Here is a 15212-nt window from a genome sequence, read left to right as displayed (position 1 = left end):
ATGTCTAATTGCAGCTGCTCCTAGTGTTGTTCAGAATGCTCATATTATCCAGGTTGTTTTCCGGAGGGATACACCACTTATGGCTGCGTGTTTAAGGCTGCTCCAGATAACATTTGTCTCTCAGCTTGCAAGAAAGAGGAGCTGATAACAGATCCTGTCATGGCAGAAACTTTAGCCATTCGTTGGTGACTCAATTTAGCTAAGGAAGAGGCCTTCATGACATCGTTATCCAATCTGATGCTCTTGCTGTTGTTGAGTGTTGTAGAGCGTCAAATTTACTTGCTTGTATTGCTTTGATAATTCTAGATTGTAAGGTACTTATGAATGAATTCAATAGTGTGTCTATTAATTATGTTTCTAGAGATCTAAATGCATTAGCACATAGGCTTGTTGGCTATGCTATGCAAGTTGGTTGTAAGTCATGGAATGGATATGCTTTTCCTGTCATTGCGATTCCTACTGTCCGTAACACTTCTATTATCTAATGAAGATGTTTGAATTTAAAAAAAAAAAAAAAAAATACACCCCCTGTTACATTGATCCATAGATATGTATGCATTAATTCAGCCATTTTTTGAGCGGCAACATGTTCTCATTCCTAACTCGAATTTTCTTGATCCTTATCAACATTATAGAACAAACTTTTAATCCTTATCAAGGAGGTTTTCACTCTATCATTTTATTTTTCTAAGCTAAACTATTTAAATATAATAGAAACTAAATGAATAAAATGTGGAACAAAATTGTAAATCCAAGATTTAACTATCTTGAAAAGAAACAGATTTGCCCAAGCCTTGTTTTACTTTTTTTTTTAGCTTTCATTGATTGCGAAATGAAATGAAATGTTGAAGCCTTGTCTTACTAATGCATGCGTTGTATATTTATTTTAGAGTATTACTTTTTCCACCCTGTTGATTTCTCGCGCGCTCTGTAAAATTTTCAAAAATGCCCAGTTGCAGTCCGGATTACGTAATCCGAATTGCATCAGCACCATGAAAAAATTGCAAGAGATACAAACCGTTTTCACCATTTTAAAGATGGGTTTTGCTCATGTAATGATGCTTTACTTTGTCTTTTGTTTATCAATAACAGGGATCATTTAACAGGGATTGGAAGAAAGATTTAGGAAGCAACAAAGAGAAAGAAAGATTAGAGCAAAATATATACAATAGTAAAAAAGGAAGAAAAAAAAAAAGAATAATGTGCTACAAAGTGGTAAAGGGGACAATACAAGTTTAAATCCAACACTTCTTTACGTATAATTTTAATGGCTTCTAGATGCATTTTAATTTTTGCAGAATTTTTAAGGACTCAATACTTCTAGAAGTAAATGCAACTGGAAGGAGTGGTTACAGTTGGAATGGCAGTGGCAATAGTAGCAACAACAGCTGCCTTAGCTCCAGCCATCACACCCTCTGTTTACACAAGAATTGGTGATGGTGCTGTCTGGATTACGTAATCCGGATTGCATCACCACCATGAAAAAAATGGTGTTGAGGGGGTTTTCGGATTATGTAATCTGAAAAAATCATGTAACACACCCTATTTTTTGAGATTTCCGGATTACAAAATCCGGAAAAATCCGTAACTCATTTTTTCACCCTTTAACAAAGGAAAACACCATTCCGGATTATGAAATCTGGAAACCTCAAGGGCATTTTTGAGAAAAACGCAGGGCGCGCGAGAATTCTATAGGGTGGGAAAAGTGATACTCTTTATTTTATTAGGTTTTATTTTTGTTCAAGGGATTTTACTGCATAATATTTACTTAAATTTAATTATTTAGCCAAAGTTAATTTTCATTTTCAATGTTCAAGGGATTTTACTGCACAATATTAATTTTCATTACTGCATAATGTTCAATGTTCATTTTCAAAGTTAATTATTATGTTATTTAAATTTAAATTTGAAATGGGCTTGAACTCAAGTTGTTGGCTCACTCATTCATTTGGGCCTTTGAGGCCCAATAATCTACGAGAGAGGGATCATCGACATTATTCTGTCCTCTTCTGGATGCTACTAGAAACATTGAGTTTTATGATCGAAACTCCTAGAATTTCCTCCCATAATCTTCCAACCACGCTAATAAATACCCCGCATTCTCCACGAAGCACGCATAACGAAAATAATCATCAAACATAAAATCTCTACCAAAACAACAACAACAATGGATTTCAGGTTGATGGGTTTGGATTCACCACTCTTCAACACCATCCACCACATAATGGACCTCACAGACGACACAACAGAGAAGAATCTAAACGCACCAACACGAACCTACGTTCGCGACGCAAAAGCAATGGCTGCAACACCAGCAGACGTGAAAGAGTATCCAAACTCATACGTGTTCGTGGTGGACATGCCAGGGTTGAAATCTGGTGACATCAAGGTTCAGGTTGAAGATGAGAATGTGCTTCTGATAAGCGGTGAAAGGAAGAGAGAAGAAGAGAAAGAAGGTGGTAAATATTTGAAGATGGAAAGAAGGGTTGGTAAGTTTATGAGGAAATTTGTGTTACCAGAGAATGCTGATGTTGAAGGTGGTGTTTCTGCTGTTTGTCAAGATGGTGTTCTTACTGTTACTGTTAATAAGTTGCCTCCTCCTGAACCTAAGAAGCCTAAAACTATTCAGGTTAAGGTTGCTTGAGAATGAATCAATGTTTGGAGAATAAGGGCTATGTCTGCTTTTTTGTTTTAGTCTGTTTGTGCGTGTGTGGCAATGGTTTTTTGTCTTTTGTAATTGCCGATTATCATGCTATGTACTAGTAATGTGTAATAATCTCAGTATGAATGAATTTTGATTTGCCTATATTAGTGTTTTTATTACGAAAAGGTTTTAATTTTGGTTTGTTAACTTGAGTTGATTAACGGTAACTGAATTTCAACTTCCTATGACTAAATAAAATATATCTATTTGAGTTCAGTTTTGATAATAAATGTTCCGGTTTTTTTCACTATTTTTCATTGTATTTCCACATTCAATTCAGTACAAGTTAATTTAACAAACATTCTTAGCTTTGTAGTTATCTTGATTCCATTCTAGCTATCACTTCAGACTTTTTTGCTGACATATTCGTTCTGGCAGTAAAATTGTCATAGTATTTTTTGTGTTGATGATTATTGTCTCTCTCTCTCTTTTTATAAATTATTGTCAAACATCTCAAACATAATTTAACAAACCAATATAAAATTTTAGCAATTGGCAATAGATAGAAAGTAAGAGATTGCTACATGATGGGAGCTTTCAAACTGAAAACCTATTCCAAGTTTTGGAATTCATGTATCATGTATTTGAGTTGAGTGTTTATATTTGAATGTGGAATTGTACAGAGCAAAAGAAGATTTATCATTGCTTGAATATCACAATGTCATGCGAAAAAGACTTTAATATTTTTGCTTTATATTATGCTCCCCTATCTTCTATTATATGACCATTTTGAAACATTTGTTTGCGTCTTAATATGAAACCCTGTGCAATTTTCTAGATACACTTATTTTTCTTTTCCCAAATATATTTTCTAGTAATGATACTGATTTCCTTAAAAAGTGAAAAACCAACTTCAATACATTTTATCAAAATTTAGTTATTAAATTTTCTTAATATGCGTGCGTAAAAAATACCAAAGGATCTTATAAATAAGGACGAATGAGTAGTGACTAAATAACTAACTTGTGGTATTCACATAAAGACAATTTGCATTGTCCAACCAATTCCTTAAGGTGCATTAAATGTGAAGGTGAACAAATTCTACCATAGCACAGCCATATAGCTTGAGTTCTTCTGTTGTTTCAGCAAAGCAAGTTGGAGCAATTAGAAGTGAAGCACGATCCTCACTCATAAAAAGAGTTCTGGGAGAAATATAGTGCGACAATTCGTAAGAGGCCTATGGGTAGTGTGGTTTTTCCTTGCTCACATTTTTAGGTTTTTGTTTAGTGCCTATTTTGAGTTCACATAGAGAAACTATGCACACATTTTCCAACATAACTAACTAACAAACTAACTACTTAACTGCCCCTATAACAGCTCAACTAACTAACTATATTAGTTATACTGATAGTTGTTTCATGAACACTTTTATAGATATTCCTTGACAAGATTTTCAACAGATGAAGTACTGAAGTATCCAAATTCTTCCCTCATTCTATTGACGTGAATACAAATTTCGTGTAAGATCCATAATACAGAAGAAGATGAAAAGAACAAGTCACTATCTGAAGCTTTTAACTTTGATTCCACAAGTTCATCAGACTCAACAAATCTGCAAAAGATTGTGTCATGTAAGACAATTCACTTTAATACAGCTTTCTTTTTCATTCGAAAATCCATATGATCAATGTGCTGAAAAAATATTATCTAAGCCTACCCTTTTTTTGTGTTATCTTGGTTTTTCAGTTGGTTTTTCAGACAAAGATTCAAGAGGGAACTCAGAGTTCTACAAACCATGATGATTCAAAGGAGGTTTTACCAAGAATCAGACTCAGAGATGGGGGGCATCTTGCTTGCATTGAGAGAGGCTTCCCTAAGGACAAAGCAAAATACAAGATGAAAAGAATAAGTCATTATCTGAAGCTTTTAACTTTGATTCCACAAGTTCGTCAGACTCAGAAAATCTGCAAAAGTTTCTGCAATGTAAAGACTATTCACTTTTATATAGCCTTCTTTTTCTTGCATATATCTACGTGATCATTGTGCTGAAAACATGCTATCTAAACCTTGCTTTTTTTGTTATATTGGTTATTCAGATAAAGGTTCATGAGGGAACTCATATTTCTCCAAACCATGATGATTCAAAAGAGATTTTGACAAGAATCAGACTCAGAGACGGGAGGCACCTTGCTTACATTGAGAGAGGCGTCCCTAAGGACAAAGCAAAATACAAGATTATCATTGTGCATGGTTTTGGAAGCACTAAAAGAATGCATTTTCCTGCAACACAAGTAATAACCTCTGTCTCTTTCTGAAAAAAAATTGACATGCTATGCTCTCTATTTGGATATAAGCACTTATCATACAAGCTATAATCTATTTTCATTCATTATCTTGAAAAAATAAGTTGAAAATAGCTTATACACATGTCATAAGCTGTTTATTTATAAATGATCAAGAACTGCACGAATTAGAAGAAACCATGAGTGTCTATTAGTATATTCTTTTTCAGCATGAAATTTTTTGGTTATTTAATTTCTCTTTTTTAAATAAGTTATTGGTTCTGACTTCTGAATAAACATGAATATGGTTCATTCACATAGGGATTAATAGAAGAACTGGGTATATATTTTGTGCAATATGACCGAGCTGGATGCGGAGAAAGTGATCCAAACCCGAAACGTTCAATGAAAAGTGAAGCACTTGACATTCAAGAACTTGCTGATCAGCTTCAAATTGGAGAACAGTTTTATGTAATTGGAATCTCTATGGGCTCCTGTGCTACTTGGAGTTGTCTAAACTACTTTCCTCACAGGTAAATTACGTTACAATACTCAATACGTATTTTTAATAAGTCACGCTTAATGTATATTTTGACGATATAACAAAAAATTACACTAACAAATGCATAAATTTGTGCAGGCTTGCAGGGTTGGCATTGGTATCCCCAATTATCAATTACAATTGGCCTTCCCTCCCTAGGAGTCTAATAAGAGATGACTATAGGAGGAAACCTGTTCTGTGGACACGTTGGCTCGCAAATTACTGTCCTAGACTATTGCATCGCTATGTGACTCAAAACTGGCTCCAGTCAGCTACTATTGCCGTTGAAAAGAACCCAGCATTCTTCAGCAAAAATGATATTGATATTTTGAAGACACTTCCTAAGTTCCCAATGTTTACAAAGGTAAAAAATTACATGTTTCATATGAAAACTTAATTACTATTTACCGATAGTGTAAAAATATTAGAGAGATGTTTAATCATATCTCACTTAGTGTGTATTTGGAACCACAGTTAGATCGCTTCTGATGTGCGGACATCCGCAAGCTACTATTTGTAGCTTGACCAAGTTCACATCCGAAACCACCTTGTGATGCAAGAAAGAAAATTCAAACAAATATATAAACAAGTGCTTAAAATTCAATATTAGGACATGATACTACCATATTATATCTGATTAAACATCTCTGTATTTTTACATAGTTAGTATATTACAATTAATTTCTGATGTTAAATATAATTCTACTAACCATGATATGTACCTACTTATAGGACAAGTTAAGGGAACGCGCTGTTTTTTACGCTCTTTGTGATGATTGGAGATTGGCTTTTGGAAAATGGGAATTTGATCCAGTGAAGATAAGGAATCCATTCCCTCACAAAAGAAGTTCATTTCATATTTGGCAAGGATATGAAGATAAGGTTGTGCCCTTTGAACTTCAAAGATTTGTTTCATGGCAGCTACCTTGGATACAATATCATGAAGTTCCAAATAGTGGCCATCTGATTTTATGCTATAAGGGCATGTGTGAGGCAATATTGAGGGCACTTTTACTTGAGCCATAAAACCATGCATATAGACCTAGATCACCTTTGTTATTCAAAGAGTATTCTCTAATACAGTTTTTGTACATATGTTGGGTAAATTTCACTTACTAAGTGATGAGTCATATTCCTTATCCTTGAGTTTTTTTTTAGCATAATATCAATTGTATACATTACATTAGTTGGTTGGAAAGGTGTATAAATTGCATTCAGTAATCTGTCAAGTGATTCAAATAACTCCACAGGAAAACTATTTCATCTGTGTCCTACTTTGTCATATGTTCTAAATGGATGGCACATCACATGGCTTTGAGTCTAGCCTTTTGATTTTTCTTAATGGTGTGGTACCTTGTGATAAACATTAGACTACCAAGCCTTTCATGCCATTGCCATATAAGACAACAAAGTTAATTACACAATGAATTTCAAGAATTGAAACTCTGTATCACGGTTGCATGAAGTTTGTTTATGGCCTATGATAGCTATTGTAGGAGACACATCAAAATAATTTTGTCTTAAAATTGTAATATGTCAATCAAAACTATCATTCCCTACGTTTGTTTAATCGTTGTACAACATCATGTGTCTTGCAAAGGCTGTGTCTGGTAAAAAGATAGCAGATAGTTTACAGCAGATAAGCTAATGGAGTGTAGTGTTTGATGAAATTTGAGGTTAAACTAGTTTAATAGTATTCCTGCGGAAAATTGTTGATTAAAAAAGGTTAGAGCAAACAGGACGACAGTTTAGAAAACTGATGGATGAGTATTTTGGATTTTGTACCCTGAAAGGCAGATAGGTTAAGGCCAACTTTGGATTTATGATAAGAGTTATAGGCATACATACCAATAGACCTAATTGGGTATGAATGTTATTAAAATACTCTTTTTTGTATAGGTATTCAACTAAGAGGTATATTTGTAGAGAAAAATGATGAGTATATCTATTAATTATGAACAAAAAAAATTCTTCTAAAGAAGACTTATAAGTTAGTAACAGAGCTAATCGAGTGGCAAACATAGTATTTCTTGGCAAGCTAGTTTGGGACATGCAATAACCTGCAAATAAAATTTTGGGTCCATATTCTAACTCAAGTGTATTTAGCAGGGGAAAAGAGTACGTGTTATGTTAGTTGAAACTACATATCAAAGCTTGAACTTTTCCTAAGTAAGGATATTAACCCACTAATAAAGCATCCTACATATGGGAAGAGAGCATAAACGAGACCTATATAATATAGTACTATATACAAGTAAAACAGCATATGTATTGAAAGATAATGTGGATGGTCTGGATATATACTCCTATGCTTGGTCTTTGTGAACAAAAAAATATTCAGTGCAGTCGCAAAGAGAGGCTTGGTCTTCATAATTTCTTTCATTAGTACAGAGTTTAAGAAAAGTAGAAAACTATAATTTTATCCCTTTCATTTCTAAAATGTGGGAAGGAAAACTGTAAAAATGCTGCAAACAAAACTGATTTACTCTATTTTATGATTGGGCTTTGTTTTACACTTACAAGAAAAAATAATTATCTTAGACAGCTCTTTCATCCCTCAATTTCGACCACAGCAGGAATTGTCTAGCATGTGACGGTGACGCCGGCACAGTTGACCAGATAACCACATTTTGAACATATTAGTGTGAATTGGTTGTTTCCTTCGCACGTTTCTAGTTCTGGTAGAACTGTGGAGCGTCCTATTGTCATTTTTATTTGACCTCGCCGACAGGTTAACATCATCTTTCTTGGCAAACAATGCAATGAAGAAACCCTCGCCGTGCTTGGCAGGATCTGTTCGAACCAGGTTTTCAGCTGCAAGGTAAAAAGAAAAAGCATTCAAATCTGCCAAAAATAATATGGTAGAAATAGACCAGCTACGTGAGAATAATAATAATATACTTACAGCCTTCAAATATCGGAAGACCCCGACACGGCCACCCAGGGAAGGGTTTTACAAGTTGAAATCCATATGACTCGGCTATTGGCAAAACAGATTTCACAACATCTTCATTCTCGATTTGGTTTATTGAACATGTACTGTACACAACTCGTTCCAGAGCTGGAACTGCAAAAATTAACAATTCTTTTTAATTTAAGTACTGTATGGGAACATCTAAAATGGATACAAAAATGTCAAGACCTATTTTCATAATTTCATAGATATGGGGAAAAAAAACAAGGTTATTAAATTAAGAGAAAATCTAGAAACAAAGTAAACTAGAATTAACCATGAGAAACAAATAAACTCACAAAGGAAGGCATGCTGAAGAGCTTTTCTCTGAAAAGCTGCAAGCTTGTTCAATCTTTCCATATCCACATTCTGACCTATACAACAACAAAAGGTGATAATGAAAAATATGATCATGTTTAATTTCCATTTAAATTGAAAAGGATTATCCAAGTTTGATCTGTGTCACGATATTTATTTGAATTCGATTTGTGTGCTATAATGTCCCAACTGTGATTTTTAACATGCTATACACTAATCATTTTTTAAATACTACAGTAAAATTTGCTATGCGCAAAAGTTGCTAGCCAGATCGATAAATATACAATTGAGAAGGCAGATTAAAATATAACCTGCTGCTTTAGATGGGAGCAAATGGTCTAGTCTAGAAGCAGCAGTACCAGAACCAGAGCAGGAAGGATCCAAAAGAATAGCTTTTACCTGCAATGATAAATCTGATAACAATTACACACACAAAATGAACAAAGTAACATTACAATCCAGTAGACAAAGTCACAAATAGCCACCACATATGCCATACCTAGGAAATAAAAATCAATATGGGTTCTTACAACGACGGGGTTTAGTCATTTAGTAAAAGGGCAAAGTACTCAAATTTGAGAAAACGTGAATGGAAAACAATATTTCTTTCTAAAACTGTGCAAACAACTTTCAACAGAAACCAAGTCATCATATAACCGGTGTAACAAAATATTCAACACCCAACAGCATTCAGCAGATTGCAAGATACAGGGACCATTAAAAAATGCCAGAATCCACCAGCCCCCATATCATCCATTATTGCAGTGCAAGAATACATTTATTAAGAGGCTCAAGCAATAAAGTGGCTTAAGAAATGGTAATTGCAAAAAAAAAACATAATTGATGAATTTAATCTTAAAATCTGATAACTACAGTCTACAATCGGTCAAACTGTTAACTAGCCACTCCAGTAAGCCCCAAGAAACATTAAAATATACAGCAAGAGATAAATAAATATACTTTACCTTAGAATATGCAGGGTCTTTGGAATTTATGTTCAAGAAATCCTCATTGAGAACCTGTATGTCTGAACTTGGGGTTAAGTTTGAAACATTGCAACACAAACTGAAAGTTAACCAAAGAAATGGTATCAAAATCTATAGTGGACTCCTCTCCTCCAGAGGCACCATGGTACAGTTTGCAGAAAGGAGATATGAACAACTGCTTAGCATGTATATGATAACATAAAATCCAAGTTTGTGATTATTTTAATACTGAATTAACAATTGGTTGAAAAGCATCTTCTATTATAAACACGATAATGGATACTGGTAGCCCCAGATAGCTTTATAGTGTCATTCAAGCGCTTAATCCTTTCCTTTTTCAGCTCACATGCTATAATCCTACCCTTTCTCTTCATAAGGGCAGCAAGGTGGACAGTTTTGTTGCCGGGTGCAGCGCATGCATCAAGAACCTTGAGATACATTCAAAGTGAAAAAAGTTATTAAGGAATGAGATAAGTAAAACAAAATTTCATTATATCCATTCAACTTCCAACGACGTCATTTTATGATTTAACTTATAAATTGAGAACTCATAGCACGACGGCTAACAAATAAAATAAATCAGCCATCAGCCAGATACCATGCAAGCATACAGCAGTTGCTTGCTTATCTTCTAGCAATTAAATACATATGTAACTATTAATCTTTTCTTGCAGTCTTTCAAAGTTAATCATTCATGAGGGTTGTTAAAAAAATGTAGAAAAAAATATATATCAGGGTAACATTAATTAAAAGCAATATTATGTAGCATCGACACTTCAAATCGAAGGTGTGTCCGACATGACACGTGTGGTTACATACAATGATGAGAACCTCAAAATCAAGTAAGGAACAATAACAAGAATAAGAGAAAGCAATGGATAAACAATAACATTTTATTGACAACGGAATAGAACGACGGTAGTAAAGTTTTTCTTTTTCTGGTACAATAGTAAAGGGTTTTTCTAACTCCTCACGAAGCAAAGCTCCGACGTAACTCAAAGAGGAATCCTACTCTGGTCCTAAACAGAAAACTTATTCCGTCCTACTCTAATATTCCAAAGAATTCCTCTTTATATACAAATAAAGAGAACATACTATTATTTAACCCTAATGGGCCTCAAAATTTAATCCCAATGGGACACTTACTAATAATCTACTTAAACCTAATTAACCACCTACTAATTACTTAAAACAACCTCTCATATTGGATTTTAATATACAATCGCTTTCTTTTCTCAAATTATTACAAGTGTCTCCGTGTCGGTGTCACATCCAGGGTCTATGTCAGTGCTTCACCCTTACAAAAAAATGGCATAAAGGCAATATAAATTATATATTCCCAATAGTATACATGCTTGTTTCATTTCACCATTTTCATAGCATATGATTAGTAATCTCAGAAGGAACAGATCCATATAAAAGAACAATATATTCAACGATGAATAAAATATGCTAGTTTCACCATTATTTTGGTCTCAAAGGGTAAGTGCTCTGACCATACTAATCCTAATTTTCTTTCTACTTATTTGCCATACCACTTATTTGATTTACCAAACGACTTTGAAAACACTAGAAAGACATCAAGAAATGAATCCACAATGTATCAATTAACAACATACTGCCCAAAGTAAAAAAAAAAAAATGGAGCAGGCCACAATATCAGGCTCTAGAACCAGAAGAATAAAGAAATCAGAAATGAGAGAACAAAAGATGATGTTTACAAGGGTAATTAGGAACTAAAGTTGAGAACGCCTATGAAATAGATTTATATCTTAAACCATATGTAATAAAGCAGAAATAACTCACCTCCCATCCTGGTTCAGGGCTAAGGGCCGGTGCCACCATTGAACTCGCCTTACCCTAAGTTTGTCTCAATGTTAGTGAAAGATTACCAATAATGAATAAGTAGCCGCAAGAACTGTGTTGTTATATTAAATAGCACAAAATTCACTTTTTTATTCCCTGAATCTATATATAGAGAAAAGAAAAAAGGAGGGTTGATGCCTACTTGCAGAAATATGCTTCCGTTTTTTACAAGAGGATGATCATGTAAATCAGTTCCTGGAGGGAGTATCAGCAAGTCATGCAGTAAATCATCCTTTTGAACCTATTTGTCACACCAAAAGTTTAATCTCGTCAACCAAACCGTAGATCACTAGTTTGAGTCAAAGATGTACACTCTGAGAGGTTTCTACAAATTCATTTCCATTACGAAAAATTAAAATGTAATTGAGGGTAATGATAATAAGAAATAGTTTGACAAAAATACCGAGTATTTTTTCCGAAGTTCAACTAAGGCAGAATCAACATCCAGTTTAAGTGTATTCACACGAACATTTCGAGGTACAGAAACATCTGCAGAAGAAAATTTTGAAAAACTTCCAAGTCATTATGACAGTAGAGCAGTAAGCCAGCAACTCACACAGTTAAAGAATAATAACTTTGAAAAAATCATCCATTGAGAATGTATCAAATTTGAAAAATGATCATTTATAAATTATGTCATGAAATCACAACATAGCAGTGCATCAACGGTAAAGAGTGCATAATCCACAAAACAATAGTATAATACAAAAAGAAATATAAAAGAGGCATTTTTTTGGTGGGGTTTGGGATGTAAAGACTGACCAGGAACCTCATGTAGAGCAAACAACTCTTTAACAGTCTTCACATTTTTCTGTAACAAAATCTTTTTGAGATGTAAATGTAGGGCTTCCTTGTGGCGCATGAGGTACTTCTCTGCATCACCAACCAGTGGAACTTCCTACAAATTTCAATCTAGTTGAGTTAGATAAACACTCCATAATGTTGTTAAATATCAGGTAGAGAAATTTGAACAAATAGCTATTACAGAAATTCAATTCATTTACCTGACCGAAAAGGATATCATAAACAATGATATAAATCAATTCTTGTTGCCTCTGCAAAAACAAAGGTATGAGAAATCAATTTTGTGTTATAAAACAATAACATTACGCAGAGCAAAAGTAAAAGTTAATGCAGTTATTAATTACCTTCCACTTAGTATTAAGAATTTTAGCAGCTTGCAAAACATCGTTGATAAAAGGAAGATCTGAGAATGTAAACAAAATGAATGAATGAATGAATATATAATTGAATAGAAGAAAGAAAAAGAGTGAGAATGGTGATTAGTTACGTTTGAGGGTTTGACAGATGAGAGCAAAAGTGGCTTTCTTGTTCCTAACAGAAGGATGATAAACAAGGGTTTTGATAGAAGCAAGTGCACGGCGCTTAGCATCTCCTTCGAGTACAGTTTTCAATACTTTCGCTGCTTCTCTTCTTGCGAAATATGCTGATCTTTCTGCTCCTTTCAACACTTTCGACGATTTTGCTTCATTTTCTTTACAAGCATCATCACCCTTCTTCTTCTTCCTCATACTTTTCGTTCGCATCGTTGCAGGGTTTAGGGGTTTTGCTTTTTCTCAGCTGAAAGAACACTCACACGACATGGGTTACTGTGTATGTTGATGTTGTTGTTATGTTTCGTGACATTCGTGTTATGTTTCGTGTCTTTGGCTTTCGTTTGTCCTTCTGGGTTTCATTTCAGATCAAAATTAGGGTTACTTAACACCCCCTCAATATTTACTAACACCCTGCAATTTTTAAAACAAAATTGTTGTTTTTTCAATTGCAAACTATTCAATTTTAAAGATTGTAGGTACTTTAGCAAATACTACTAATAGTGTTAGTTTTGCTTTTTTGAAAACATAATAGTTTTGCTCTTTAAACATTCATCAATAATGGTATTTTTTTTTTTGGATATAAATGTCAATAGAGTGTTAATTAAAAAGTGTTTAGTCTCCATAAATTTAGCTCGGTTGATAAGGACATTGCATAATATTCCCTCCGTCCCATATTATAAACAAACAAAAAAATCACACTTTAAAATAAGTTTTATAGGAAGGTGTAAAAATAATTTTCATTGGTAGTTGATTACAGAAAAAATGAAAAAGAGAGCAAATTGAATGCACTTTCCATTTAATTTTCCTTTGGAAAAGATAATTTTTTGAAAAAACATAATTAAATATGATAAAAGTTGATCTTTTTTGGCTTATAATTTAGGACGAATGGAGTATATGCAGAGGCCGAAATTTGAACCTCCCCATTTATTCTCCTTAAAATAGAGAATTCATACTCACCAAACTACTTGACAAAAAAAAATGTTTATCATATAGAGCTTACTTTGATATAGGTTATTTTCTATGACCGAAGATAAAATCGAATAAAATTATGGAAAACACCGACTAGCTTAGGAGATTAATATGGTAAAAATTTCTTGAAATTTGTATGGTCAAACCTTTAAAAGTGTAAAAAATACTCTTTGTAATACAAAACTTTCTACTTTTGTTTTTGTTAACTGCTAGTGCCCCAAAGGCATAGTTAGCTTGACCCTAAAATTATTTATGGGTAAAATACAAGTTGTTATTAAACTATCATAGATGGATCACATACATGATATAAATAAATTTATAGATAATAAATTATTTTTAGATATGAATTCTCGGGATCAATCTAAAGTGTTTATAATTTACGTTAGTAAAGAGAAAAATATTTGGTTTTTCACAAGTATTTAAACACTTTATTTGAGCGCACACATATTTAAGAATATGTAGAATTTGAAAAATAATTAAATAATATTTATGTTTTAAATAATTAATTGATATGTATATATGTATATTTGTGTATGCGCTTAAATGACGTGTTCAAATGTTTGTGATCATTATTTCAAAAAATATATTTGTGATTATGTAAGACTTGCTCTGGTTATAAATCTCTGATAAACTAATATATATGATAGTAGTTTAGAATTCAACAGTTGATTTTATAGTAACATTTAAGTGTAATTTGATCCTTAAAAAAAATGTAACTCTCTTATATCATTTTTTTTTTTTGGTTACTCTCTTATATCATTTTAAATACTTATCATATGGCAACAAAACCCCTTAAAAAAAATGCAATAAATAAAACGTTGTGGTTGGAAGGAACTCGGTCAGTCCGGAAATCACCATCACCCTTGACTTACACAATTCTCAATTGTGATGGGGTTTGTCCAAGTCTAACCACGAGACTCGCTGCCCCCATTAACATTTAAACATAGAATTCAAAACAACTTTGAAAATCATATTACCAATCATATAGTTAGTTTATGAATTTAAGAATTATACCCTCAACAATTAATGGATCTAAATAGTAAGAAATTTGAACGTTTTAAGCATGTGGTCATGTGTGAATTTGGTGCCATAAGCAAGGGTCAATTTAGAGAGAAAATCTCAAAACTTAGAGAAAATATGCTGTACTTATATATTATCCACCAACTAAGTTTTGAGTCTTTATCTTTATATAGTATAGATTAAAAAGATAGTCTGCAAACTTAGCTTATAATTTTTTTTAAAGCTTGATTAGTTTTACAATTTAATTTGTTTGAATAAAAAAAGTTAGGGTCATGTTAGTCAGTGGTCTGGGGATA

At 33.2% G+C, this 15212-nt stretch overlaps 3 protein-coding genes across 3 annotated transcripts; 2 read left to right on the top strand and 1 right to left on the bottom strand.

Moving 5' to 3' along the window:
* Nucleotides 1–2050: 2050 nt before the first annotated feature.
* LOC11425749 (17.1 kDa class II heat shock protein) lies at nucleotides 2051–2806 on the top strand. The gene has a single exon (XM_003603135.3). It carries the CDS (start codon nucleotides 2168–2170, stop codon nucleotides 2642–2644), a length of 477 nt encoding a protein of 158 aa, XP_003603183.1. The 5' UTR covers nucleotides 2051–2167; the 3' UTR covers nucleotides 2645–2806.
* A 1283-nt stretch (nucleotides 2807–4089) lies between these two features.
* On the top strand, nucleotides 4090–6930 carry LOC11431844 (uncharacterized). Its single transcript, XM_039831812.1, has 6 exons — nucleotides 4090–4275; nucleotides 4391–4627; nucleotides 4741–4935; nucleotides 5248–5459; nucleotides 5567–5831; nucleotides 6200–6930. Exons 1-6 carry the CDS (start codon nucleotides 4189–4191, stop codon nucleotides 6491–6493), a joined length of 1290 nt encoding a protein of 429 aa, XP_039687746.1. The 5' UTR covers nucleotides 4090–4188; the 3' UTR covers nucleotides 6494–6930.
* An 808-nt stretch (nucleotides 6931–7738) lies between these two features.
* On the bottom strand, nucleotides 7739–13302 carry LOC11431407 (25S rRNA (cytosine-C(5))-methyltransferase NSUN5). Its single transcript, XM_003603133.4, has 13 exons — nucleotides 12882–13302; nucleotides 12739–12797; nucleotides 12595–12645; nucleotides 12353–12488; nucleotides 11994–12079; nucleotides 11733–11831; nucleotides 11531–11584; nucleotides 10008–10152; nucleotides 9704–9765; nucleotides 9050–9137; nucleotides 8720–8794; nucleotides 8373–8534; nucleotides 7739–8281 (listed from the first exon to the last, which is right to left on the bottom strand). The coding sequence occupies exons 1-13, from the start codon at nucleotides 13135–13137 to the stop codon at nucleotides 8025–8027; spliced, it is 1530 nt and encodes a 509-aa protein (XP_003603181.1). The 5' UTR covers nucleotides 13138–13302; the 3' UTR covers nucleotides 7739–8024.
* Nucleotides 13303–15212: the final 1910 nt, after the last annotated feature.

The sequence above is a fragment of the Medicago truncatula genome, chromosome 3, assembly GCF_003473485.1.
Source record: "Medicago truncatula cultivar Jemalong A17 chromosome 3, MtrunA17r5.0-ANR, whole genome shotgun sequence".
Taxonomy (NCBI): domain Eukaryota; kingdom Viridiplantae; phylum Streptophyta; class Magnoliopsida; order Fabales; family Fabaceae; genus Medicago; species Medicago truncatula.
This window is presented reverse-complemented; position numbering and strand designations above follow the sequence as displayed.